We start from the raw sequence: 27,499 nt of genomic DNA on the forward strand, positions 1-27,499 counted from the left end.
AGTCATCTCCAAGTGAGTCCATTCCACTTTCATTGTGTAGGAGTAGCCACCTCTCTGAAAAGCCATACCAGGGTTTTTTTGTTACCTTGCAGTGATGGACACTTTGCTCTAGTCAAGCTTGGCAACAGTTAAGCGGTTCAGCGAGCACCAGCTACTCGAGTCTGACCCCAGCGCTTATTATAGCGAAAGTTTATTTTAATTTTTTATTGAATTATGTTACCAAATTGAGGAATTGAGTCAGTTGGAGACTGTCCAACTCAGAAATCCTCGGAGACAGGCAGACAATGAGAAATAAAATTTGAGATTAGGAAAAAGTGTGTGTGTGTGTGTGTGTGTGTGTGTATAATTTCCCCGTGTATAATGATGATTTCCCCATGTGTAATGGCTCCTACGCCCATGGGGGCCTTACTCAAGAGCCCAGCAGTCAGTGGTCTATCATTCTGTGATCAATAATACAATATTTTCTCGTAGGTACTCTCTTTCAAGATTTAAGACATACACCTCTCCTTATATGTCTCTCCCTGGCTGCAACGAGAAAAACACAAACACACGCAATCTCTCTCTCTCCTCACTGTTTTATTTTCCGTCTGGTAAACATTCGTGTTATATCTACAGTGACTAAAATAATCTGTTACATTTCGCTGGAGTTCTCAGTAGCTGTTTATGCAACCCTTCTCGTCCACCGCTTGAGACAGCCCTGCTACACTGGGAGCCACGTGGGATCATGAAACCTGGCCGTCTTGGAGGGCGTGGTCACGCAGTAGCGCCTCAGTGGATGTCCAGCAGGAGGGCGTGGCTCGTCACTGTGGTCCACCCAATGGTGGGAAACACTGCGCGAGTCGCTATGGTGACGGCGCTCGGCTTGACTGCGTGATGGGTTGACAGGTTGCGCGCGCGGCTGTTAGTGCTCTACGCGAGCATGTACTCCAAGAGTGTGCGGGTACCGTCGGATAGTCAAGCCAGAGAAAAGTAAGTTTATTTATCTATTCACAGGAAAGAGGAGGAAACGAAATGGCCACTGTGGAACCGATAACGTGCGTCGAAAACAACTGAATTCAGAGAGAAAACGAGAGACAAGCCGCCAGTTCCGGTGTTTCATAAACGAGTGCGGAGCTCTGAGCAGGTTTTCATCCTGTTAGACTCGACACTTTGAGCGGAAAAGCTCGTTGTCATTATTAAATCTCTACAATTCTGCATCGTTGTCGGCATATCCAATAAGCGTTAGTAGGTAGGATACACGGCGGCTGTTTGTAACCGGTTTTTACGCACAAATACATGGCTTATGTGTGTGTTTACTCAGAGGGTAAGCATTTTGGGTTTTGAAATCACAGGAAATTTGCTTTTCCATATTGATAGACTGCTTATAAATTATATTGTGGGTGTTGGTGTGAGTTTAACGGCTGGAGAAGCAGTAAGAGTGTTAAGTATCGATAAACAGTCATAGTTTTGTTTGTGTGGGTGCGCGCATGCGCAATTGGATGCGTTTGGTCTTTCTCCACTTAGAAAACGAGTCGAAACTGTGAAGCTGACAAGTGTGATAAAACAGTACTGTCTTGCTTTGTAGGTTTGGACATGTGTACCATCAAGGTTCCTGACAATTATCAGCACCGCCAAGCTGCTGGTGCTGGGCCCTTGAGCAAGGCCCTTAACCCTCAAATGCTTAGGTGTAGGCCTATAAATGAGATAAATGTAGCCTAAGTTGCTTTGGATAAGGCCAGGTGCCATAAATATAATGTAATGATTTCGCTTAGACTTGTGTACACAGCAATACATCCAGTGTTCAACATTAACCTTGTTCACACTGTAGATGTTAAATAAACACTGAGCAATGGTGTTTGGTTTCATTTTTAAAAAGGGAGCTCCAAATGGACAATGGTCAAATATTTCTACCTCTTTTAACACCTGAGTCAACTCATCAGCTATTTACCAAGACCAGCATGGCCTCAATATGTGTTCGAAAAAGGGAAACTTAAATTTCTGTAAGTTCGAGCCTCCAGGACATAGACACTCTTGAGATGTAACAGTGGGTCAGCTTTGGTTCCAAGAGCTTCGCCTCTATTGTGCCATCAGCCAATTGCGGATATTTCACCTCAGTCCATCTCATCACAGACACATTTTCCCCATAGCATCAGAGTAAACAATGAACAGTCAACTTAGTCCTGTGCATCACAAGTATTCCATGTTTAGTATTGTGCAGTTTTATTTAGATATCACTTTTTAAACAATATTATTATTATTATTATTATTATTATGTTAATAAAATTATGCATTAAATTTTAACTTGGACCCACCTGTTTGCTTCAAGTCTGTCTGTTATCCTATGAACAAATAAACGGCTTAATTAACAGTAGTTAATGCCATGTTAGTTGATGTTACATTCTTTATCATTTTCAAATATAGATGAAATATCAATCCCATGTTTTAAGTGTAGCCCAAATGATGTATGTTAATGTCAACCCATGCCTTTATAGTAATTCTTATATAGCCTTATTGTTTAGTTGGAAGATTATACAGTAGGAACTAATAATCATGTCAGTGTAGCATTGATCATTTTAATTTTAGGTCTCAAAGTAAAATGTGAATTATTTTGTGAAATTGCAAAATAATAAGCACAAAAGAACACTGCTTTAACAAGCAGAGATACATAGATAAATAGTCTGTACATCTTTTCAGTGAATGAGCCAAAATGATACACAAGGTTTTTTTTAACCCCCAGTCCAGTTTGATTATAATAAGCAGTTCAGATTTGAATTCCTGATGTAGGATTTTATCAACATTTATAATGACCAAACAAGATAAAACTGGTCCAACGAATCTCTCTATAATTTAATATAATCATGTTTCCAAAGCAGATGAGCATAATACAAATTTTCTTAATTTCATTTAAGTTGCAACTTAATGAAACCATTATCTTGATCTTACTTGAAAACTTGTTATTGCGGTGGCTTCTTTAATGAATAACGTCATTCAGTAAACTGGCCAAAATGTCTGTGTACAGGTCTGCAGAAATGTGTGTAAAGATGATGACTGACTCTTTACATGCTGCACAGCAGTGGGGGTACAATCCATAGGTATTTCTGAGATATACATTTCCAAATAGAAAAGAACAAACACTGTTTATTTTTTTTAACCTACTTTAAAAAACAATTAAATTGTGGCACAATTGTGTTGAAAATCGTAATCTTACATTCCTAAAAAAAATCCTTAATGTCTTAAAAAGAATCACTTACTTTAATTTCAGGGTCTTTCACATTTCAGCAGCTGTGTCCATGTGTTATTTCTGCTCTTGAGTGATGACTGAAGTGAGCACATTTGTTTTGGTGTCTGTAAATGTGCTGTCTGTAAATGTATTTTCATCCCCATGGTAGCAGTTGTTTTGTTTTCATCCTGATGTTTCTTTTCCAAGGAACTCATTGCTCATTATTCTGTCTTTGTCTTTTTCTGTGTTTTTTTTTTTTTTCAATTTCTTCCTTTTGCTGTGTATTGCTATATTGCTATGTCAGTAACTGTTTTATGTCCCTCAGTATATGAAATCTCTTATTTGTGTCTCTGATATAGAATTTTTGATACCAGTGTCTACAAATATAGAATACCCACTTTCCTTGAAAGAAATGTTTCCTTTATATCAAACCAGTTATGTGATATGAGACAGACATTGAAAACGTATTTGAAAAATAGAAGGAAAGCTCCTCGAACGCAACTTTGCCAGCCTCAGTGTGGAGTTAATAGGCCTAATGCTTTATCAGTCTTCATGTAGCTTTATGTGTCTAGCTTTAAGTGGAGTTGAGTAAGTGTAAGTACAAAAATGTTATAGGGAAAAGGGTGGTATGATGCGGTCCGACAGGTAACATATTGAATAATTTTCCAATAACAGCAAATCCCCAAATTTTTTATTCCTCTGAAATACCACAGCAATCTGCCTGTAAATAATCTATAAATTATATATATATATATATATATATAATGACACATCATACATTTGATACATTTACAGTTACATTTAGTCTGCAAAACATGTTAGTTTCAGTTATTATATACTTATGGTATAGCGGCACAGTAGTTCCCTCAACAGCCTCACTTTTTCTCGCACTTAAAGTTAAAGCCTCTGTGAAGTGCCTTGATACGTGCAGTGTTATTTGATGTGTTGATGTAATTTCCACTGAAACAGTAATTCAGGGCAGGACACAACACGTGGCTTCTCTCCCTTTTTAAATAGCCAGTAGCGTTTAGCTTACCTCACAGCTGGGGCTAAACCGTACTTGACAGTTAGTACCATGGAAGTGAGCCTGACCAATAAAGTGAATGAATTCAAGCCATTTCCTTCTTAACCAGCTTACAGCTGGAAAACTGAATAAAGTGCTTGCGTTCGAACACCCAAAGACACATTTACCACCTATGTTTGCTGATATGATCTCTCTCGTTCAACAACGGCAACTGCAGCACCGTGATTTTTATCATGTTGGGGGCAGGGACACTTCAGATTCTAGAGAGTATTTGACTAGACAGAAAACTGATGAGAAGCTGAAGTGCAGAGTGATGTCATCAAAATTGTTGATCTGTATTAATGGTAGAGAGAGACTGTAAATTTTAAATGCATATATCTTCTAAATGCGAATTGTATCATTGGTTTGGAGCACACTAGGTTATAGATATCCTGAAGGCTAACATATTCATACTAAAAGCCACAAAACCTCAAATTTGATTTCATGGGGACTCTAATAAGGCTATTTAAAAAAAAAAGCCTCAAAGTTGTCCATTCTCAAGATTTTTCTGCATCAGAGTTGAATGCTAGAATGCATTACCTGTGACTGCCAAATGTAAACAACGCTGCCAGAAAAACAAGCCAGTCATTAACCATATCAAATCAAGGTTTTATCAGTATAATAGGCCTAATATATTGCAACGCATACTGAATCTGTAATATGTAGCAGTATAATGACAATAATTTGTCTGTGTGATGCATTTATATGCTGGATCTGCATTTTCAAGACCTTGTTTTGAACTTGTCCATCTGTGAATCAGTGAGCCATTGGAAAACACATTTCCTCCAGAACAGCCAATTTTTGAATGACATTTCAGTGACTCGGTTACAGAATGTGTTTTATTGGCATGCAGGTCTGCGCTCACCATTCCTTTTAATACGTGCGAGTGATCATGTGGTCTTACTCTTCAGTAGTGTCCCATTTCATCCCTTTTCTTTGATTATGTAGATGTTCTCCAGAGCCTTGTGCAAAGTGACAAGCAGATTCAAAGCATGGGAGAAATATATATAAATGTCAAGCTAATCTGTTAATGTTTGTGCAAAGGCAATTTACATATTGCAAATGTCATCATGGTCTCATAATGACCCATTTTCTAAAACATTGCTGACAATATCTGTGACTGCCACAGGCTCTTACACTCAGGTAGTGCATTTCTTCTTTAAATGTTGTTATGCAGAGAAAGGTATGATGAATTAAAATATGTGCCCACCTCTTCCTTTTTGTTTTATGGTCCAGAAATTCTGAAATGTTTATCTAGTAAACCAGTATCACATTGAAGGCAGTCTCTGTTCCGCTCTGTAGCTTTTGTCTTTTGTTCTTCATGGGAGTCTCTCTCCCTCTTTCCCTCTTTCAATCCCCTTTTCGATGCTCCACTGGGTCTGACAGAATCTCAGCAGTATTAATTTTAAACTTATTTCCAGCATCCGGGTCTCCTCCCTCAACCCTGCCTCTCTTTCATCTTAGTTTCCATGAAATCTGCTATCATTATTTCAACCTCTACACCACCCTCTCGCACATGAAATGCCTCCTCCTGTGAGCACTCTTCCCTCTGGTTCTGCTACATTTATTTTTGTCCTGTATATTTTTCCTCAGGGTTCCCGTTGATGCTTACATAAAGATGGCATATATGCCTTTCACAAGGCATTGCTCAATGTGCAGATCAGGTCAATACACAATATGCATCTAAACATCAGGCAGCAGTATCCCTGTATGGAAGGAGATGAGACATAAAAGTGAATGAAAGAGCTTTCTACCATGTCAGTACTATCAGTATGTCTTTGTCTGCTGTGCCTTTGGGTGTTGTTGAGGTTTGCAGAAATTCTGCATGTCCTCAGCTCTGTATGTCATACACCAGGATTTAGAGAAAAGAAGCATTTGAATGTTAGTAGTTCTGTATGATGCAGCGTTTGAATTGTTCCCTATTTCTCTTAGTCATGTTCCTTGAGTGTACACACAAAGCTTTGTTACAGACCGCATATTCCCAGGCTCTCGGCAGAGTATGCTTTCAATTTATTTTATGATGCCTCCGAAGTTACGCTGTAAGAGCGGAGTTGAATTACGCACGTGTAGTGGCTTCCACAGCCGAAGCAGTTCGGGACTGCATGGCTGTCCTGAATAATTTGCAGATAAACACAGACACATCACAGTTACTAGTACACTTGTGTTTGAATTTTCCCCACTGAAATGTACTGAAAATAAAGTTGTGTGTTATTTCAGAACCTATTTATGTAAGAATTTAGTTGATACAATATCAAGTATTGGAACAGCAGGGCCAATTAAATTTTTTTGCAATACATTGAAGACATTTGGGTTTGAGAACAAAAGATGAATATGGGAAGATAGATCAGAATTTCAGCTTTCATTTCCTGGTATTTAATGTTATTGTGATGTGTTAAACAACTTATTAATAATAATAATAATAATGATAATAATAATAATAATAATTCCTTAGATTTATATAGTGTTTTTCTAGACACTCAAAGTGCTTTTACATTGTAGGGGGGAATGATGCAACGGCAGCCATAGTGAGCCAGAACGCCCACCACACACCAGCTATTGGTGGAGAGGAGAGGAGAGTGATGTAGCCAATTCAGGGATGGAGATTATTAGGGGGCCATGATAGGTAAGGGCCAATGGGGGAATTTCGCCAGGACACCCAGGTTATACCTCTACTGTTTACAAGAAGTGTCCTGGGATTTTTAATAACAACAGAGAGTCAGGACCTCAGTTTATGGTCTCATCTGAAAGACGGTGCTGTTCTTACAGTATAGTGTCCCCATCACTATACTGGGGCATTAGGCCCCACACAGACCACATGGTGAGTGCCCCCTGCCGGCCTCACTAATACCACTTCCAGCAGCAACCTTAGTTTTCCCCAGGAGGTCTCCCATCCAGGTACTGGCCAGGCTTAGCCCTGCTTAGCTTTAGTGAAAACCAGGCGAGAACACGGCACCTTTGATGTCAGACCACCCAATTTTTAGGTAATCAAAAATATAGGAACAGATAGATTTAAAGTAAATAACACTTAATATTTCTTTGCATGTCCTTGGCTTGCAATAACTGCATCAAGCTGTTGACCCACTGTTGCATTTTGCATGTTGCTTTTTCAGGCTTGTACTGCAGCCTTTTTCAATTGTTTTTTTGTTTTGGGGGTTTCTCCCTTCAGTTTTCTCTTCAGTAGGTGGAATGAATGCTCAACTAGGTTAAGGTCTGGTGATTGACTTGGCCAGTCTTGCCCCGGAAGAAGGGAACACAAAGCCCCCTGCCTCCCCAAGAAGTGGAGGTTATTATAAGAGCAAAAGGGGACTAAATCTGGAATGTGATGTTCAGAAAGTGCATATGGGTGTAATGTTCAGGCATACACAAACTTTTGGCCATATAGTGCATATTTGAAATATAGATATGTATTAACAATGATCTGTCCCTCTCTCACCCGCTCCTCTACACTTGTCTCACACTGCATCCTGCCACCACACATATTTCGGACCAGTCCCTAAAATGCATTTGTCAGAAAAGGTGGGCATCATCTTTAAATAAAGACAAATTTGCAGTGATTAATGTTTTATCTACAGCTATGACTAATGATGCAGCTATTCATATTCATATATTCACAAAATACTACTATTACATTTTTAAATTCTTGCCACCTTCTAATTTACTGTAAATATCATTGTATTAGTCTTTATTTGATTCTTTTTAAATTGTCACTTGTTATCTGTTATTGAAGTTGACTGCAAAGTCATTTTCTATCCCCTGATTTACTTTGTCTTAAAGTAAATTGCTTGTATTTAAAGGCAGAGGTTTAAACACTACTGAAAAACTCTAGATACACAGAATATTGACATATCCTTTGACCTTAAGTTGGCAACTCTGAATACAGCTTTAAAGAAGGTATTATAGCAAGCAAAAATAAGTTTCTTGTGTTCTGCTGATAATGTTTTGACTTGACAAAGAGACAGATAGTTTTCTTGATCTACCAGTAATAATAAATACCAGTACTGTGCATCAATTTTGGCAAACTGGCCATTTGATTGTACTGTTTGACAAAATCAGTTAATCCTTATGGTTAACTATATGTACTTTAGTCTAAATTAGAGATGCAGTGATTTGATTTGGGGTATCATTATTAGAGATTATATTGTCCTAAAAATTCGATTGTAGCACATTAGATTTGACGCTTTCTGATCAGATACACTGACATATTTTGTGCGGTGAAGACATGTGGTGTTAACTGACACTGATTGTTTTAAAGCATGGTGTCATCACGCCTGTGCTGTTTCACACAAATTGGTAACACAACAGAAGCATGCAGAGAGTCGGCTTGGTACTAAGAGGATGTCACACATAATATTCTTGCAATGCTATCATAATAAAAATTTTAAAAAGGGTTTGGTACATTTCTACTATGGATTCATGTCTATATTTATTATCTCTTTTCTTTCATCTGTCTCTTGCAGGCTAGCCCTCTATGTTTATGAATATCTGCTACATGTTGGAGCTCAAAAATCAGCACAGACTTTCCTCTCAGAGGTAGGTAGCCTGAAATGCAGCTCAGCATCACATAAAATAATGTCTGTTCAATGCAGTACTTTTAAACATGGTTGCTGTATGCACCTATCCATGGAGGAAGCTTAGACAGTTCCCTGTGTAGAAGCTGTAGGACACTCTGGTTTTGTCCTTGCTCCAGGCTAATTGAGTTACTCTGCACATAGGTGATCTGAAAGAGACACAGACAGTTGCTCATGTGCATGTTCACACTTTGTCAAGGACAAGTATTAGCATCCACCATGCTGCTTTTAGTGTCATACACTAACTATACATTACAGTATTTGGGTAGTTCTCAGCTACATCAACTAGTGCAGTTATACTATATAGCCATTTGATCAGAGACAGATTTTGTATAATTTTTATTATTTCACATTTTTATTAGATCAATTGAACCTAATAAATTAATTAGGTCATTAAGCACCGTCACACCAGATCACACATCTTGGAATATAATCGGCATCATCCTTTTGATCCGCGCAAGCATTAATTTCTCTCAAAACCATAGCAATCCTATATTTCAAAGGTTCAGTCCAGAAATAATCTGCTGTTATGTTTAGACATCACTTTGTTGATAAGACAGTATTGAAGAAACATATTGAATACAGCTATATTGTATATAGCTAATTAAGTTGTTTCAGACAAATGTGATGCTACAGCTGTCGTCATATGATCTAACTACTACACAGTAACAGCATATACAAATAAAAAAAAAAGTATTGAAAATCAAAAAGAAAGCATGCCTGGTTACAAAGAAACAGGAAAACAAGATCATTCCACAAACACAGCCACGTCTGAGACACCCAAAGCATATTGTGGCTCCAACACCAACAAGACAAGTCTTAAGACTTTCCCTCCTATTGTATACTGCTTCCTTTGCGACTCCCATCTTTTGCCACCCTGGCCATGCAGCCATCCCACGCAACCCCCAAAATAACCCTTCTGTATCTCCCTAGCAGTGACACAGACTCACACAAACAAGCACAATGGATAACATGGGCACTCAGCACACCCACACTGTTTACAGCAGCCACTGGATTATTGTGTGGACGGAAATCATGGCCAGCTCATCCAGACAGCTCACTGCTGAAAATCAGAGGTCTAACATAAATGCAAATGTTGATTAGAACACTGCCTCTGTGCAAGTGATAATCAGATATTTGTCATTCTACATTAGTATTTAAGTAAAAAATAAAACATGATTGGGCATGCTGTTATAAGAAAATGACAGTGACAAGGTAGTGTTAGGTGTTACCACCCAAATGCTGATTCTTTGGTGTTATATATACAGTGCATCCGGAAAGTATTCACAGCACTTCACTTTTCCCACATTTTGTTATGTTACAGCCTTATTCCAAAATGGATTAAATTCATTATTTTCCTCAAAATTCTACAAACAATACCCCATAATGGCAACATGAAAGAAGTTTCCTTGAAATCTTTGCAAATTTATTAAAAATAAAAAACAAAAAAGCACATGTACATAAGTATTCACAGCCTTTGCGATGACAACAGCCTTTGCGATGAGCTCAGGTGCATCCTGTTTCCACTGATCATCCTTGAGATGTTTCTACAACTCGATTGGAGTCCACCTGTGGTAAATTCAGTTGATTGGACATGATTTGGAAAGGCAGTTAACAATGCATGTCAGAGCACAAACCAAGCCATGAAGTCCAAGGAACTGTCTGTAGACCTCCGAGACAGGATTGTATCGAGGCACAAATCTGGGGAAGGGTACAGAAACATTTCTGCAGCATTGAATGTCCCAATGATCACAGTGGCCTCCATCATCCGTAAATGGAAGAAGTCTGGAACCAGCAGGACTCTTCCTAGAGCTGGCAGCCCGGCCAAACTGAGCGATCAGGGGAGAAGGGCCTTAGTCAGGGAGGTAACCAAAAACCCGATGGTCACACTGACAGAACTCCAGCATGTCTCTGTGGAGAGAGGAGAACCTTCCAGAAGAACAACCATCTCTGCAGCACTCCACCAATCAGGCCTGTATGGTTGAGGGGCCAGACGGAATCCACTCCTCAGTAAAAGGCACATGACAGCCCACCTGGAGTTTGCTAAAAGGCACCTGAAGGACTCTCAGACCATGATGAAACAAAGATTGAACTCTTTGGCCTGAATGGCAAGCATCATGTCTGGAGGAAACCAGGCACTAGTCATCACCTGGCAAATACCATCCCTACAGTGAAGCATGGTGGTGGCAGCATCATGCTGTGGGGATGTTTTTCAGCGTCAGGAACTGGGAGAATAGTCAGGATTGAGGGAAAGATGAATGCAGCAATGTACAGAGACATCCTCGATGAAAACCTGCTCCAGAGAGCTCTGGACCTCAGACTGGGGCAAAGGTTTATCTTCCAACAGGGCAACGACCCTAAGCACACAGCCAAGACAACGAAGGAGTGGCTACAGGACAACTCTGTGAATGTCCTTGAGTGGCCCAGCCAGAGCCCAGACTTGAACCCGATTGAACATCTCTGGAGAGATCTGAAAATGGCTGTGCACCGATGCTCCCCATCCAACGTGATGGAGCTTGAGAGGTCCTGCAAAGAACAATGGGAGAAACTGCCCATAAATAGGTGTGCCAAGCTTGTAGCATCATACTCAAAAAGGCTTGAGGCTGTAATTGGTGCCAAAGGTGTTTCAACAAAGTATTGAGCAAAAGCTGTGAATACTTATGTACATATGTAATGAATTTAATCCATTTTGGAATAAGGCTGTAACATAACAAAATGTGGAAAAAGTGAAGCGCTGTGAATACTTTCCGGATGCACTGTGTATGTATGTATGTATGTATGTATGTATGTATGTATGTATGTATATATATATATATATATATATATATATATATATATATTTGAAGAATTGTACGTCATACTTTTTAGCCGGCTATATCCAGTTTCATATAATGTTGTGGGTCATCCATGAAAGTTCCTGTTATCGCTTACATTATAGCAACTACAAACAGTCCTTCCCTCACCAGCCTTTCTTTTTTTCTCCATCTTGAAGTTAATAAGCCAAAAATACTGCCATTGTCATGTTACTGAGAATCTGCAAAGTGCCAAGTCCTGCTCAGGCTCCGCAGGGGCTGGGATTCCTCAGTCTCATCAGTCTCTATCCTCTGAGAATCCTTTAGGCTTAGATTATGTAAAGTATCTGCCATCCAAATCCCTGTTAATTAGCTGTTCCTGTAGAAAAGATATGAAAGGACCCCGGAGCTGTGAGGTGACCGTGCTACCTGTTGTACTACTATGCTGCCCCAGACCTATAATAATAATAATAATAATAATAATAATAATAATAATATAATTTCAAAATATTCATTAGATAAAATTAGATGTGCAATATTGCAGTGGTTCTAGCTAGTTTCTTAATTTAAGGATTTTATATTTCATTTACATTAGCTTTGCAACAGATGGAGTACAATTGCCCAAGTGCCTTTTCCTTAATAGTCAACGCATACATACATGTGGTTTTATCAGAAGGGTCAGATTTAGTTGGTTAGATTGAAGGAAGAGGGAAGCTCAATGTTTTTATTGCATGATTCACTTCACAGGCAGCAGATGACTCTAAAAATGAATCCTTTAACATAAACAATGATTTCATGTTAAGATTTATTTCATAAGAAGCCAGTGAACAAATTTTTAATGCGAGCCAAGAGCAAAACCTATGATGGGTTTATAGATTACAGACTTTATTCTCTTATCAGTTATAGCCATGACTCCAGAAATAAACCGCTATTAATTACATACAGGATGACTCAGCTGTACTTCTTCAGTAAGACTGTAATCACTCATCCTAGTGTTCTCTTTCTGGCCCTGGCAGATCCGTTGGGAGAAGAACATCACGCTGGGAGAGCCACCTGGGTTCCTTCACTCCTGGTGGTGGTACGCTGCTCACATCCAGTATAACAAATCTCCATACATGCCTGATGAAGCTTGGGTTAATTAATGCAGAGGTTGCTTTGATTTGCAGTGTTTTCTGGGATCTCTACTGTGCAGCTCCAGAAAGGAGAGAAACGTGTGAACATTCAAGTGAGGCCAAAGCTTTCCATGACTATGTGAGTGACTTGCTTATGGTGAGCTTTGTAATAGAACTGTTGTAGTAATACTTGGTTTGAATTTTCTGTAAGACAAATAAGGACGTGTGTTATTTTTGTACGTCAGATTTTTTTAACAAGCTGGGATGTTGTTACTGGGAATTCGCGCAGCTGCAGCTGTGAGACAGAGAAATTGAGGACCCTGGGAGGGATGATAAATGGGTTGTGAAGCGACACAAAGGATGATGTCATACCCTTATGGTCAACACCATTAGAAAGTGGAGAGAAAGATTAAAGGCAAAAATGCCAAATGGGAGTTCAGCGCAGGATAGCATAGGATTCTTTGTCCTTTGCAAAATGCAACTTATTGATACCACAGTTCAACCCAATAGTACTGCTACAGCTAGCAAGTATACACTGCTGATACTTTGCCAGAATATCATAGACAAATCCATTAGCTATTGATCATTCAAAAGAGTTGGAAATAGATAAGGAATAAAACATAATGCTATTATAGGAAAATAATTAAGGTGCTGCCATGAAAAGTTGATCATTTTAAGTGTTTTATTCCTCTTATACCACAGCATTTACCAACAATCACCCTTTTTTTATTTGTTAAAGCCCAACGTGTTGTAACGTTTGTAAAATTAATTTATAGTTATAGTTAACATTGTGGAACATCTGTAAAAAAGAAAAAAACCTTCACGTTATCAATATATAAATGTGTTTTTATAATCCATTTATGTAGAAAATCCGCTATCTCATTGTTATAAAGACAGTAATGAACTCAATATTATAAAATTAGCAGAGGGCTGGTACAATTGCAATTTTTTTTTGTTTGACTTTAATTCCAGACTTCACACTTCCCACATAACATCATGCATATGTTTGCTTGTTTTAGCTTGTGTCAGTTTCCTGATATCATCAGCAAATGATTCAAATGATATAATTTCACTGAAACTGAAAGGAGACCTGAGTTACAATTATAATAGCACAATGTGGCAAAATTGTAACACCACTCAAATACAGTAAACTTCCATGTACATTAGGTAAATCAATTGAAACTGTAGTGTAATTAATATACAGTCCCCTCTGAAAGAATTGGAATGGCAAGGCCAATTCTTTTGTTTTGGCTATATGCTGAAGAAATTTGGGATCGAGATCAAAAGGTGAATATGAGAAGATAGTTGAGAATTTCAGCTTTCATTTCCTGATATTTACATCTAGATGTGTTAAACAACTTGGAACATGGCACTTTCAGTGGCAGACCACGCAATTTCTTTGGTGAGCAAAAGTATAGGAACAGCTTATAGGAGAAAATGTGCATTTCACCTCTGAAGGGAGAAAATCAACTAAACAAACAATGACTAAAAGAGGCTAACCAACAATTTAGTGATTTCAATGAGTCAAAGGCTTGATGCGGTTATTGCAAGCAGGGGGCTTGCAACCAAAGATTAAGTGTTATTTACTTTAATTTACAACAAGTCTTATCTGTTCCTATACTTTTGCTCACCTAAAATTGGGTGGTCTGATGCAAAAGGTTCTATGTAGTATGTTAACATATCTAGATGTAAATGCCTGGAAATAAAAGCTGAAATCCTAAACTCTTTTGATCAAATCCAAATGTCTTTGGTGTACAGCAGAAAAAACTAATCGGCCTTGCCATTCCGATAGTTTTGGAGGGGACTGTATGTGACAAATAAAGAATTCACGTGACTTACAACTAGCCAGTAAACAGCTGTAACATAACATAATGACAGGAAATATACAGATGCTCAGCGGGAAAAAGTGGAAGGTTTTAGACTGGCCAAGTCAATCACCAGACCTTAACCCAACTGAGCATGCATTTCACCTCCTGAAGAGGAAACTGAAGGGATAAACACCCTGAATCAAGCAACAACTGAAAGAGGCTGCTGTAAAAGCCTGGAAAAGCATCACAAAAGAAGAAACCAACAATTTGATGATGTCAGTGAGTCGCCGTCGATATTTATCTCTTGATTTCAATTTCAGATGTCTTCAGTATATAATATAGTATGCTCCTAGTTTTTTATATGATAGTAGCCATGTTTATTATGGTATAGTATATGGTTACAATAGTTTAACCATAATTTTATGAGTAAAGAAAGGAAAACATCTTTATGCACCCTGCAACTACAATTAATTATGCATGCAGGAATTTGTGTGTGTGTTTGTGTGTGTTTGTGTGTATTTGTGTGTGTGTTCTGTCTCAGTGCTCACATCTTTCAGTATGCTTAACATTCTGAGACGCTTGAAGCAAGATGCTGTACAGTTATAACAGTTGTTACCACTGCACGACAGGCTGTACCCATGATTTCTCACAATCTTGCAAACAGAAGGAGCATGCACAAACTGTGAACACTGTGCTAACAGATAGTGTAGAGATAACCATGCACAACTGCTCAGAAAAAGTAACAGAGAAATACTTCCAGTGTCATTACCTATATGGCACAAAATGGGGTTTCACACATATCTCCAGCAGGAGATATATCACTGGCTTTTTCAGACAGACACAGAGGAGTGATGACTTTCTACATGCACATAAAGAAGTCATCATTCCATGTGTGCATTTAGAAAAAATAAACATGTTACAATTATGCCAGCTCTCCTATATACAGTCATGTGAAAAAATAAGTACACCCCATTGAAACGGTTGGCTTTTTGGACATTTTTCAAACATTTGATGATCTTTGAAAGAGTGCCTATTAATAAAGTCGATATACTTGAACAAAACCACAAGGAAAGTTCGCTTTTTCAATCATTTATTCAACAGAAATATCAATAGATGTGATATTCTTCTGTGGAAAAAGTAAGTACACCCTTGGCCTCAGTAGCTAGTATTCCCCCTTTAGCAGAAATAACTTCTTGTAGGCATTTTGCATAATTGTCCACCAGGCTTGCTGGAATTTTTGACCACTCTTCCATGTAATATTCTTTCAGTTGCAAGATGTTTGAGGGTTTTCTTGCATGTACTGCCCGTTTCAAATCCTGCCACAGCAATTCAACGGGATTCAAATCCGGGCTTTGGCTAGACCATTCCATAACCCTCCATTTCTTCTTTTTGAACCATTCCTTGATGGATTTGCTAGTGTGCTTAGGATCATTGTCCTATTGTAAAGTCCACTTTCAGTTCAACTTCAACTGCTGGACAGATGGCCTCAGATTATCTTCAAGCACCTGTGATTTACTTTGCAATTTCTAATCTTGATTTATGACATTGACTTTTTTTTTTTAGCAATCAGATATTATTCATGCTTCCGCAAATGCTATAAACATCATGTTCTCTCCTAAACCAACACTTTGCATCTGAGCAGAACCGACTTCATAAGTATAAACTATTTTTATCCACAATCCATTAGTGTTTCAGAAAAGCTCTACTAGACAACATAATTGCTTTTTTTTTTTTTTTTTTTTCTGTATATGAATGTTCCATCTAAAAGAGGCATCTAACTGTCATCCTTTGAAGATATTAAGAGGCAGAGGAAGTCTATGTACCAAACTTCTGAGTCACCTGAGATTTCTGCTCCTGTAAAGTCACTAATCATTACTAAGAAAGAAGGCCATAAAATGGACAGGTTTGTTTTTTTGTTTTGTTTTGGGTTTTTTATCTGAATTTTACATCAGATTCTGTTCAGTTTACATATATTTTACACTGCACTCACATTATAGCCTGCTCCTTTCAGACTTCTCCTCTTCAGTATTCACTAGCCTGTGTAACACTTGGATTTCTTGCTGACATAATGTTGTTCAGCCTGAGAGCCAGTGTTGCCCACACACTCGTTTTTATTGTGTTCACACACACTTGGAAATAAACAGGAGCAAGATGAGAAGCATGCCACCATGAAATAGCTTGTACTATTTTGTTGGCATTTAAGCATGTTAATGAAGGTTTTCAACCCAAAATGCAGGGGAGGAAAGAGAGCGAGGCTGTTTTGGGGTCTCATTTGCATTTTAAAGAGAAAGATCAAACCAGCGCTCTTAATGGTGAGTGGAAACTAATGTTGGCAGCTAGGACGACATGATGAAGCTCAAATGCTTTTGATTACACACATCTGGAACTATTGTGCTCAGTTTTTGTACCCAGCACTTTAGGCACTACAGTGCAAAGGCTCTAAATTATGTTTTGGTGTAAATATTTCTTTAAAACTGTCTAAATTTGGTGCCATATAGTAAACTTGTATACAGGCGGTCATGACATTGCTGGTGAAAACTGGTGTCCCTTTCCTCTTTTCCTGATGTCCCTCATCTTGCATTTCTTTCCTTCCTCACATTTTCCACCAAGCTTCCAAAGTTCACTGGCATTAAAAGAGCAATAGTTTATCTCATTTTCCCCCCTCTTTGTTTTTAAATGACATCTTTCCCCAAAGCTCACACAGGAAGTGGGTTAATGGCATAGCTGAGGATGGATGGATGGAAGTAATGAGGAAGGACGAGAGAGAAAAAAGGGTGTTGGCATCTGTATATTTCCTGTCATTATGTTATGTTAGAGCTGTTTACTGGCTAGTTATAAGTCAAATAAAGTCTTTATTTGTCACTTATACACAGTGAAATTATTTTCTTTGCATGTAACCAACAACCAGCTTGTCCACAAAATCATTCCTCACAAGGTTAATGTTACTGCATTGGCTTTAAGATAATAACTGAATAATTTAGAACATGCTTTACCAGAGGGACTGGAAACCTAATTAGTCATTGATTTTGATTTCAGATTGCTTAGAATAGATGAGAATAGACTGTCCAAAATGATCAACTACTATTACAATATAGAGCAAGACTCCTCCACAGTTTCTACTGTGAAACTGGCCTCACACTTTCTTTAATTTTCTGCTTTCTCTTCGTCATTGTTTAGTGTGCATATGTACATACACATAAGAAATTGTAGACTGAACCAGTCATAACTCTTTGATTGGAAGTGTTATAGTGGTGGCCTGTTACAAAGTGAGTCACCTGTTAGCTGCCCACGAGCATGCGTGAGAGAGAAGAGAATTCTTCCAACTTCCCAACAGCCAGTCTGTACCTGTGCTTTACTGTAAATAACTGAATAATAGCCTAAGTCTTTAATGGGATAAAGTGTTTTAGAACACAGTGGTTTTTTTGGGTTTTTTTTTTTTTTGCGACTAGAATATTATTCTAAAAGTTGTCCTGGTTCCAGCAGACTGTCATCACCTTGACTGACTTCAACTGTTTTCCCCGCTTTGTGCATAAGACTGTCCCAGTATCATTTCACCACTGTCTGAGATTTTCAGACAGGATGATTGGAATCAACCAGTTGTCTAGAGACTGTGTAAATAATGTTATTACAAAGCAGAAGGATAGGAAAATGTTTTACAGAAACAGGTTTGTTAATGTCTCTGTTCGGCAGCACACAATTTTCCTGTGTCTTTGACAGATGCTTATTCTATGGTGGGGGTTGTCTAGACGAGGCCACTTATCATTCTCACCACGTTTCTCTAATAACGAGAAAGATGGAATCCTTCTCTCTACTGAAGTTAACACACTCAAACACAGAAACACCACATCTAATCAATATGGACTGATAAGCAGACAAAGCTCACTTCAGAATAATCTGATCATGATCCCTGGAGAATATGTGTACAAGAAAACTGCTTTATAAAGTCAAATTAAAATCTCAGTGTATAGTGTATGCTTGTAATATATTTCTATGTGAACTGTATCTTTTGGGTTATTGAACATAAACTTAATACTACTACAGTACTCACTAGCTTCTTGAAATGGTTTGAAATGGTGCACACTTCCATATGCAAACCTGAAACAGATGCTATGACCTTCTCCACTGTCCTTCGCCTGCAGTCAGAAGTTGCAGCTGTGATGCCTGTTGTAATGAATTATTGTTGTCGCCATGCTTCTGAATACTGAAACTCTGCATACAGTACACTGTCCTCTGGGCCATGCTACCACTTTTCAGCCAATGAACAAACAGATGTACCAAATTATCAGGAGAATTTGTTCAGATACAGTTTCTGATTTTAAAACAAAACAGATCAGTTGTTTATTAAAAAAAAAAAAAATGTATAACATGGTAAAGTTAAATGCAATTTAACATAAAAGAAATAACGGTTAAAAATGAATGCATTTACAGTACGTCATGTCAAAATTATGGTACTTAAAATTTTCTCATAATTACGAGTTTCTCATAACGTGCAAAAATCTTTTTGCCGCACTTGTAATTACCAGTTGGTAAGTGAATTTTCTGAAAGCTTGTCTTAACAGTGATGTCATGTTATCAACAACAGCAATTATACACATTTATAGGCAGTTTTGATTATAATGTAAGGATATAACACTATAGCTACATACATATATACCAAACATCTATCTCTTTTCTTTTAATTACTTTAAAGTAAAATACAGTTTCACTAACTGGCAGCTATCTTAGATGTCAATGTGTCTATTTTAGTATTTTGTCCGTTATCATAAAAACAATGATGAACAGTCACTGGTGTAGATATCATAATTTCTATTTTTTTAAACTTTGCTGTCTCACTTACTTCTTTTTCTGTCTTTCTTTAACCAGTTACTTATGCAAAGTATTATAAAAAGTTGGTTTTGTTGGTGTCAAAATGGAAATAAGACATATTCACAATAAATATAGATGTTCTAAAGATAGATGGGATATAGATGAAGAACTGGAAAGAGCTAGAGTCTTTTCTATTTAGAGCAAGCAGACAGCTAAAACCTTCACATGGTCCACTAGTTACTCAGCACTGTTAATTATTCAGTGGACCAAATGAGTTTGTCAGACGGTGCGAGGCTTTCTCGACCTGCTATTGTTTCGGATTTCCTCTGTGTGTTTTCAGTCCTGTAAAGTGTCTGTACTGCGTGTAGGTGTTTACTGAATGTGGGTGTTTAACCCCTTAAACTCCCTGGATCTATCAGTGAGTCCAGATTTATTATTCATTCCTCACTCTCCTAACTACAGACCTTTAGCTTGGTTTTCCTTAGTAGCTAACAAGTAATATAGTTTGTCGTGTGTGTGTGTGTGTGTGTGTGTGTGTGTGTGTGTGTGTGTGTGTGTGTGTGTCTTCCTCCCAGAGTGCAGCAGCCATACCCAGCCCTGCAAGTGGGAATCTCCCTCCTGGAGAGGGAATGCCATTACCGCCTGGATTCTTCCAGGTACAAAAATACATACTGACATGCATGAATACTTCAACCTTTACAGAAAAGTGAAAAAGAGATGAAAATTGAAGAACACCACACTTTTAAAAAAAAACAGGAAACTTGAAGGAATATTTGTGACGTGTTTAGTGATTCTCATGCTAATTTGTTAGTGGAGCTGTATTTTTAATCTCAAACTTAAGGAATTATGGTCAGGTTTCACTGTTTGTACCTAAAAACAAAAGAGCAACTCAGGTTTTTGCTCACTCACCAATTTCCAGTATTCAAAACGTTCCAGAAATCAATGCATTAGTATGACCCAGTTATGTAGAATTGCAGCAGAAACTTGACTCGGCTAGTTAGTGATCTATGAGATGACAAGCACTATGGTGTTTACGGCACTATTAGCATGAAAGTTGCAGCTTTGGAAGCTGATCAGTTTGAGCAGAGCGCACAGATGAGGAAGTGATCTTCTGGCCAGATTAAAAGACTAAAGTGCTGCTGCATCGCTCTCTTACCTAGACATGAAGTGGGGCCTAAATCCCACTGGTGCCTCTATCAGAAGGTTGCACTTTAAGGAATAGCATACAAGTTAGATAAGAGTGGATTTTTCCTTTATTCTTTGTTTGTATTTAACTTTATTGCCATACCAGCTTTATCGCAAATATAGATATTAATCAAACATTCAAGGATTTTTCCTTTAAGAGGAAATTGATGTCATTTTCTGTATTATGTGACAGTAGGCTGCCCAGTCTTTAATTTGAGAGGGTGTGCTACCTCTGTCAGAAAAGACTTTTAGTGGTTTACTAAACCAGTTTGCCAAGGCATAGAGATGTGCTATGTTCAGGTGCCCCTACATGGTACTGTATGTGCTCAGTGCTCTAGTATAGTTGATGTCAGGGTTGGAGTAATGACAAATTTGCCTGTACACCACACACCAAGGTTACAAAAAATAGTGGTGTGTTTATTTTTGGATTGTATGTCTATTGGTTATTGGCTCCGTTCTCCTCCCTCCACATTTTACCATATGTTATTGAACCCCGATTTACCCTAGACCTACCCCAGGTTGTAACGTGGGGAGATGATAGTGAATCATTTTATGTATCTTTCTTCCCAGAAACTAGTATTACAGTGTTATTGTGCGATATCGGGAATTCATTAGGTACAAAGGAAGTCTGTGTTTGTACTTGTTTAGCTGTTTTTTTTTCTTTTGTAATAGCCTGCACTCCTGCACGCTTGCCAATAATAATACTCTGGAGTGCATCAGCGAGGAATTTATGGAGATCCACTCAGAGAGCAGAGAATAAACAGATTGATTTAATGTCAGCAGCTGAACTCTGAGCCACTCTTCTGCCCCACTAAGGACAACTGACGTTGTTCATTCGCATTCTTCATTCGCATTCACAACTCCCAGAAAAGCTTTACCATCACTCCAGTCCCATGTCTATCTCCAATAAAAGCCTATTCATCCTGTAATCAATTTACACATCAAAAGAAACTGGCTAGTTGTTGGCATTTGTATGTACAATCATGGGGATTGGTATACAGTAGATTTCTATTGTCAGTTTCTCTGAAATATACACTCGCTGGCCTGCTCAATCATGTTATTCAATCAGACAATCATATACCAGCAGAACAATGCATACAGATGCAGGTCAAAGCTTCAGTTCAAATCAAACATCAGAATGGGGAATTTTTTTATCTTAGTGACTTTGACCATGGCATGATTGTTAATGCAACACATGGTATTTCGAGTATTTCAGAAACTGATCTCCTGGGATTTTTGTGCACAACAGTCTGTAGAGTTTAGAACGGAATGGTGCAAAAAAACAAAAAACATCTAGTGAGCAGCTCATTGGGGGGTGGGGGGCGTTACACCTTGTTGATGAGAGAGGTTGTAGGAGAATGGCCAGAACTTTTTGAGCTGACAGGAGGGCTACGGTAATGAAAATAAATAACTCTTTACAACCGCGGTGAGCAAAAAAGAATCTCTGAATGCTCAACATGTTGAAACTTGTAGCAGCTGGGCTACGACCGCAGAAGACCACATCAGGTACCACTTCTGTCCGCCAAGAACAAGAATCTGAGGCTACGATTTTTTTTTTTTTGCCCTTTAAAAGTCCAGTCTGTGTCTAAAGATCAGCATGAAACCAGCACTCACTGGCCATTCTTTGCCTCTGGTGCTTTGTATTATTTATTTTTTTTATTTAGATGCTGGATAACTTTCTTTTGGTGTACCATAAGGTCATAAAGCCATAGCATAAGCATGTTAGTTTTTCTGTTTGTTTTTTGTATTGTAAAAAAGCCGCTTAGGGTTAAACAGTTTAATGAAGTGAATTTCAAAGGTTTGACATGAGGTTAGGTGGTTTACGCAAAGCTGATGTTAGTTGATGAAAGATGGTCTCACATTGCCCTCTGGTGGTGGTGTTCAGAATTAGTGTCATTAGTCTTTGTTAATTTTCACTTCTACTCTTAGAAAAGGGAACAAACACATAAGTATGGCTTACTTAAAGTACTGTAGGGCCAAAACAATGCAAGTAAATTACATTGAGACCTTGCTAATTGTTTTCCAGTATATTTCACTGAGTATCAGTTGTAAGTATTTTATCAGTCTTTTTTCAGAGGTCCATGTTCTTGCATTTTAACAGCAATTCATGTCCCCTCGTTGCCCTGGAGGCCCCAGAGCTCCTCTCAGAATGCCCAATCAGGTACAGGCTTGCATCCCTAGTGCACATTTCACTTTCTGTTTCCTGCATTAAATATCTTGAGTCGCTGTAAAGGTATTTTGACACTAATTATTAAACATTATGTCCAGACAATGGGCCCAGGCAACCAGCCACTCTTAAGTGGGATGGATCCTATGAGACAGCCCGGTGAGATGTTTCCCAGTATTCTCAGTATGAAAGGTTTTCAGTTTTAGCACATTTTTTTTATTTGGGTGATATTTTTATCCAAAGTGACTTACAATTGAGAGACAATACAGTCCATGAATATAAATGAGCAGTTGAGGGTTTAGAATTCAGCTGTGGTTCTTTGACAATTCTCCAGGATTATAACTCAAAATTTTATTATTTCTAGCTCAGAAACTTAACTTCTGAGACACCAATGTCCACAGTGTCATCATGAGCTTTTTTGGGTACTAATATGTTTAAAGCATCTTCATGAAAGATTCTGCTCTTTCTCAGGCCATCTTCACATGAATGGGCCAATGCAGAGAATGATGCCTCCAAGAGGAATGGTTCCTATTGGACCACAGGTTTGAACAACATATCCTCTCAGCAGCTCCCGTTGTAGATGAGCATAACTACAAGTTTATGATTAAAACTGGTGATCCATTGATGATGGGTTTTTTGCAGAACATGGCAGGTGGAATGAGGCCTCCTTTACATTCATTAATGGGACCAGCAATGCCTAGCATGTGAGTGTGCACAGAAGCCACTCTGATTTAGTTTTATTGACTTCCCTCATATTTTTACTACGCATCACCTGTTCATCTATCCATTGCATGTGGGAAGCTGGAACTGCTGTTTCTGTTCTGTTATGTATGTAGGACTCCAGGAGGAGGAAGGTCTTGGATAAATCCTCAGAACGCCAACTCAGTGAGTGCACTAGAACCCAAACCAAAGCCACAGCCAGTAAACATTCATAATAAACTATTATATAAACAGTTTGTGCACACACTCTGTCTTTGTTTCTCACTGCAGATTCCATACTCATCCTCGTCTCCAGGAAGTTACACAGTAGGTGTTTTCTCGACAGACAAATCTGTTCCACATAAGAAAAGCCAGACAGTTTGATAGACCTGATTGAGTGTATTCATAGGGTCCAATGGGAAGTGGAGGAGGCGCTCCAGGAACACCGATCATGCCCAGTCCTGCAGGTAAAACACTGGTCCTGTATCAAGTCCCTGTCTCAGGAGCACCAGCAACATTAAACCATCAATCTAAATGTTCATAGATAGTATTTGAGAGGACATTACAGAGGCAGACTGATAACATACACTATATGGCTAAAACTATGTGGACGCCTGACCATGACTCCCATATGTAGGAGTCCCCTAAACTTTTGCCACAATGTTGGAGGCACATGATTATCTAGAATACCTTTGTATATTGTAATATTACAATTTCCCTTCACTGGAACTAAGAGACCCAAACCTGTTCCTGCATCACAATGCTCCTATGCACAAAATGAGCTCCATGAAGACGTGGTTTGCCAAGATTGGTATGGAAGCACTCGAGTAACATGCAAAGTGAACTTTGACCTCAACCCCACTGAACAACTTTGGAATTAATTGAAACACTGATTCACACTAACCATAACCCCAGTGAGCCTGACCTCACTAATGCTCTTGTGGCTGAATGAGCACAAATCCAAAAGTAACATTCTAACATCTAGTGGAAAGCCTTCCCAGAAGAGTTTAGGTTATTATAACAGCAAAGGGGGACTAAATCTAGAATGGGATGTTCAACAAGCACATATGGGTGTGATGGTCAGGTGTCCACAAACATTTGGCCATATAGTGTATTAGATTGTACTTTAAGTAATAATGCTTTTATCGTCTGTCTCCAGCTCATCACTGTGGAATAACTTTTTCTGTTTGATTTCAGAGTCAACCAGTTCAGGAGACAACATGTACAGTGTGATGAATTCAATCCCTCCCAATGGAAACAGGCCGAATGTAAGACCCATCCAACACCCTCTTAGCTATTTGGTTGGCATACCCCTGCACTGTTTAAAAGTTTTTAGCCAACTAGTAATATGGGATGCCAGCAGGGTTGCCAGGGTCACGTTTTTTTTTATTATGGCAAATTGGGTTAGTGTTTTATAGATTAGTTTAAAAATACTCTGTGACTGCCAAGATCTTGTTTTCATTTAAAAAATCTGAAATACGTCTAATCAATTTCCTCAAACGTGGAAATGCAGAAAGTGTATTTACAACATACAGAACCATATCTGTTGTAAGATATATTCCAAATATGATTGACGAAAGGAAGATTATGGAGAGGATAATGCCCATACTAGACGATGACAAAAAGGTGTATTGAATATGTTGCAAATCATGGCAAACTTGTTTCCCACGCAAAGACTGGGAAAAAGAAGAAAATTTTGTCTCCCTTTTCCAATGCCTTCAATTTTTTGGGCTAGTTTCTGGGCTTTTTGTATGGTTTTTTGAGATGTAGTTGGGCTGGACATTATTGAGTGGGAAGCTAGTGAGTGATAGTCAGATGAATGGCCATTACTGTTGAGTTTGTATCTTTACCCAGTTGTTAAGTTGTTTAAGCTAAATAGATAGCCAAATAGTGGATAACTTGTGTTTGGTGTGTTTTAGTTCAAACTCAGTTATACTGCCATCAGTGTGTTAATCTTTCATCCAGCAATCGGTATCTTTTCTGCAACGTGAAGTTCTCCTCATTCTCATCAATAGCTGTGACAGTCACACTGATGTGCACAAGATTTTTTCTCACCAGACAGTTATATCCTCAGTGTCATAAAATATTTTGTGCTGTTATATTTTGAGATTATGCCAATGTTTCTATAATAGTGACTGTTAATAGTGAAGTTAATGTGGTGTGGATAAAAGAAACACCTTTAGATCAAACGTACAGAGCACAAGTTTGAATAGAATTGAATGCACCTGTATTTGTGTTATTGTCCTTTATACTTTAGTTTCCTGTTGGTCCTTGTGGTGATGGTGCAATGGGAGGAGTTGCAGGAATAGAAGCTCATCCTCTGAACGGCTCATTAGGTATGAGCATGACCAACATATTACAAAACCCTGCTAAGTATCATAGTAGTTGTCTGCTCTCCTTCCTTTCATAAATAGACTTCACACTTTCTTTTTGTCTCATCAGCATCAGGTGACATTGACAGCCTCCCAAAAGTAAGAGAGGCTTCTTTGCTTTCCTGAAAGACTGATTCGTGTCCATATAAAGGTATGTGAATTTGACATAATATTGATCTGTATTTGTATATTTTCCTCAGAGCTCCCCTGGGAACCTGAGTATGAACACCCAGCCCAGTACACCAAGAGGTGATGGAGAAATGGCAAGCAGCTTCCTCAACCCCTTTCAGAACGAGAGTGTATGTCACCAAGTTTCTGATATTTCTCTTTTGAAGTGGTCTAAACATTCATGGAGAAAAATTAAGAGAGATCATTCGTGTGATAGCGTCTAGCTAAAAAGGTTTTGATCAGGAGTGGAGCTTGCCTTTTCTTTTTCTTTTTTTTTAAGAGTCTGATTAAATCCTAGTGTCCAAATATGTTGTAATTGTAAGCACACAACAATTTTCATCACCTATGTAAAAAAAAAATAAATAAAAAAATACACAAAAACATACAGTTTATTCAAGTTAACGTATTTATTTAATTAGTGTGGACTGCAGCTAAATGAAATGGCCAGATAATTCACTTTTAAACATCATATACATGCATCAGGCCTACAGAGCCATTTCTATACAGCTTTGAAAAATTCATTCTCAGTCATTTTGTGCAGATAAATTTCTGTTCTTGACAAAGTTAAGGTTAAGCTGTGATAGGTACACTTTATTCACTTTTCAGCCACAAACCTGCTAGCTAGATTTGACCACATTATTGGAGAAAAAAAAGTTATCAGTAAAAGTCAAAGTTATCCTCTTACAATTGGAGAAAAAGAAAAATGACACCCCGAAACACATGCAATATTTACGCTGAAGTATTTGTGATGTGTTTTGTGATTCTGGTGCCATTTTGTTGGTTGGTGCTGTATTTTCATTATTCCCAAAAGAGGTTAGTGGTATTAGCATGCACACTTTGGAGCCTGATCTGTTTGAGCAGAGTGTACAGATGAGGAGATCGACAGATTAAAGGAGTAAAGCTCTGCTGCATCGCTCTCTTTAGGTATTAGAAGGTAGTCAAATGGCATTGTGGATAATGCAGGAAACCATTAACCAAAGTGAAAATAGACAAATGTACCATTGTGTTGATGAAAGAAGTATAAACTAAAAAGTCAACTCAGAATTTCATTACAAATGAAACATTACAGGTTCATTAAAATAGTAATATGCAAGTTGATTGATTTCTTGGACAATTTAGCACTCACGTGTGAGAAGAAATTGTTTGTAACACAATTATTTAACATAAAGTGATGTTATTCTTTTACAAATAATATTACAGTGTGCATGGGCATAGCCTGTCAGAGGTACATGGCTTCTATTAAAGCTGCGCTTTAAGTTACAGGTGCTTATTTAATACTTTTATTGCCTGTGCCATTTTTTTATACTGTATATGAGAGAGGTTTCTGTTTATCTGCAGTACTCTCCCAACATGACGATGAGCGTGTGAGACTGAATACAGTGAAGCAATGAAGAAACAAACGCACTTGGATTCTCATCGCGGATGTTCCTCATGGAAGTGCTGGAGTGTAACATGCAAACATTTCCCTGGTCGAGCACAGCCAGTCTGAACAAACCACAGGCAGGCTTGTTTTAATCTGTCACTCTGTAGCCCACATGTGGAAAAGAACAATCCAAATGT

The 27,499-nt window shown here is 38.3% G+C and overlaps 1 protein-coding gene across 6 annotated transcripts; it reads left to right on the top strand.

The window, feature by feature from the left end:
* The first annotated feature begins 705 nt into the window (after positions 1-705).
* On the top strand, positions 706-27,422 carry ssbp2a (single stranded DNA binding protein 2a). Of its 6 annotated transcripts, XM_053653720.1 has the most exons (17): positions 706-969; positions 8,720-8,792; positions 12,639-12,700; positions 12,789-12,873; positions 19,924-20,004; positions 22,635-22,694; positions 22,802-22,859; positions 23,172-23,242; positions 23,343-23,404; positions 23,537-23,585; positions 23,691-23,726; positions 23,809-23,866; positions 24,597-24,667; positions 25,657-25,735; positions 25,842-25,870; positions 25,972-26,070; positions 27,278-27,422. In XM_053653720.1, exons 1-17 carry the CDS (start codon positions 920-922, stop codon positions 27,305-27,307), a joined length of 1,053 nt encoding a protein of 350 aa, XP_053509695.1. In that variant the 5' UTR covers positions 706-919; the 3' UTR covers positions 27,308-27,422. The 6 variants fall into 6 exon arrangements, with proteins under 6 accessions (XP_053509695.1, XP_053509691.1, XP_053509693.1 ...); XM_053653716.1 differs by having other exon boundaries at positions 12,789-12,891; positions 23,537-23,726; XM_053653718.1 differs by having other exon boundaries at positions 23,537-23,726.
* The last annotated feature ends 77 nt before the right edge of the window (positions 27,423-27,499 follow it).

The sequence above is a fragment of the Ictalurus furcatus genome, chromosome 22, assembly GCF_023375685.1.
Source record: "Ictalurus furcatus strain D&B chromosome 22, Billie_1.0, whole genome shotgun sequence".
NCBI classification, from domain to species: Eukaryota; Metazoa; Chordata; class Actinopteri; order Siluriformes; family Ictaluridae; genus Ictalurus; species Ictalurus furcatus.

Bases quoted from the DNA above. Each gene is read 5' to 3' on its own strand.
- ssbp2a (XM_053653714.1), top strand. From the start codon at position 8,598: ATGTCACACATAATATTCTTGCAATGCTATCATAATAAAAATTTTAAA. The intron at 12,892-19,923 runs GTGAGCTTTGTA...TCTTCCTCCCAG, and splicing joins ATGTGAGTGACTTGCTTATG to AGTGCAGCAGCCATACCCAG. The intron at 26,071-27,277 runs GTATGTCACCAA...GTTTATCTGCAG, and splicing joins ACCCCTTTCAGAACGAGAGT to TACTCTCCCAACATGACGAT.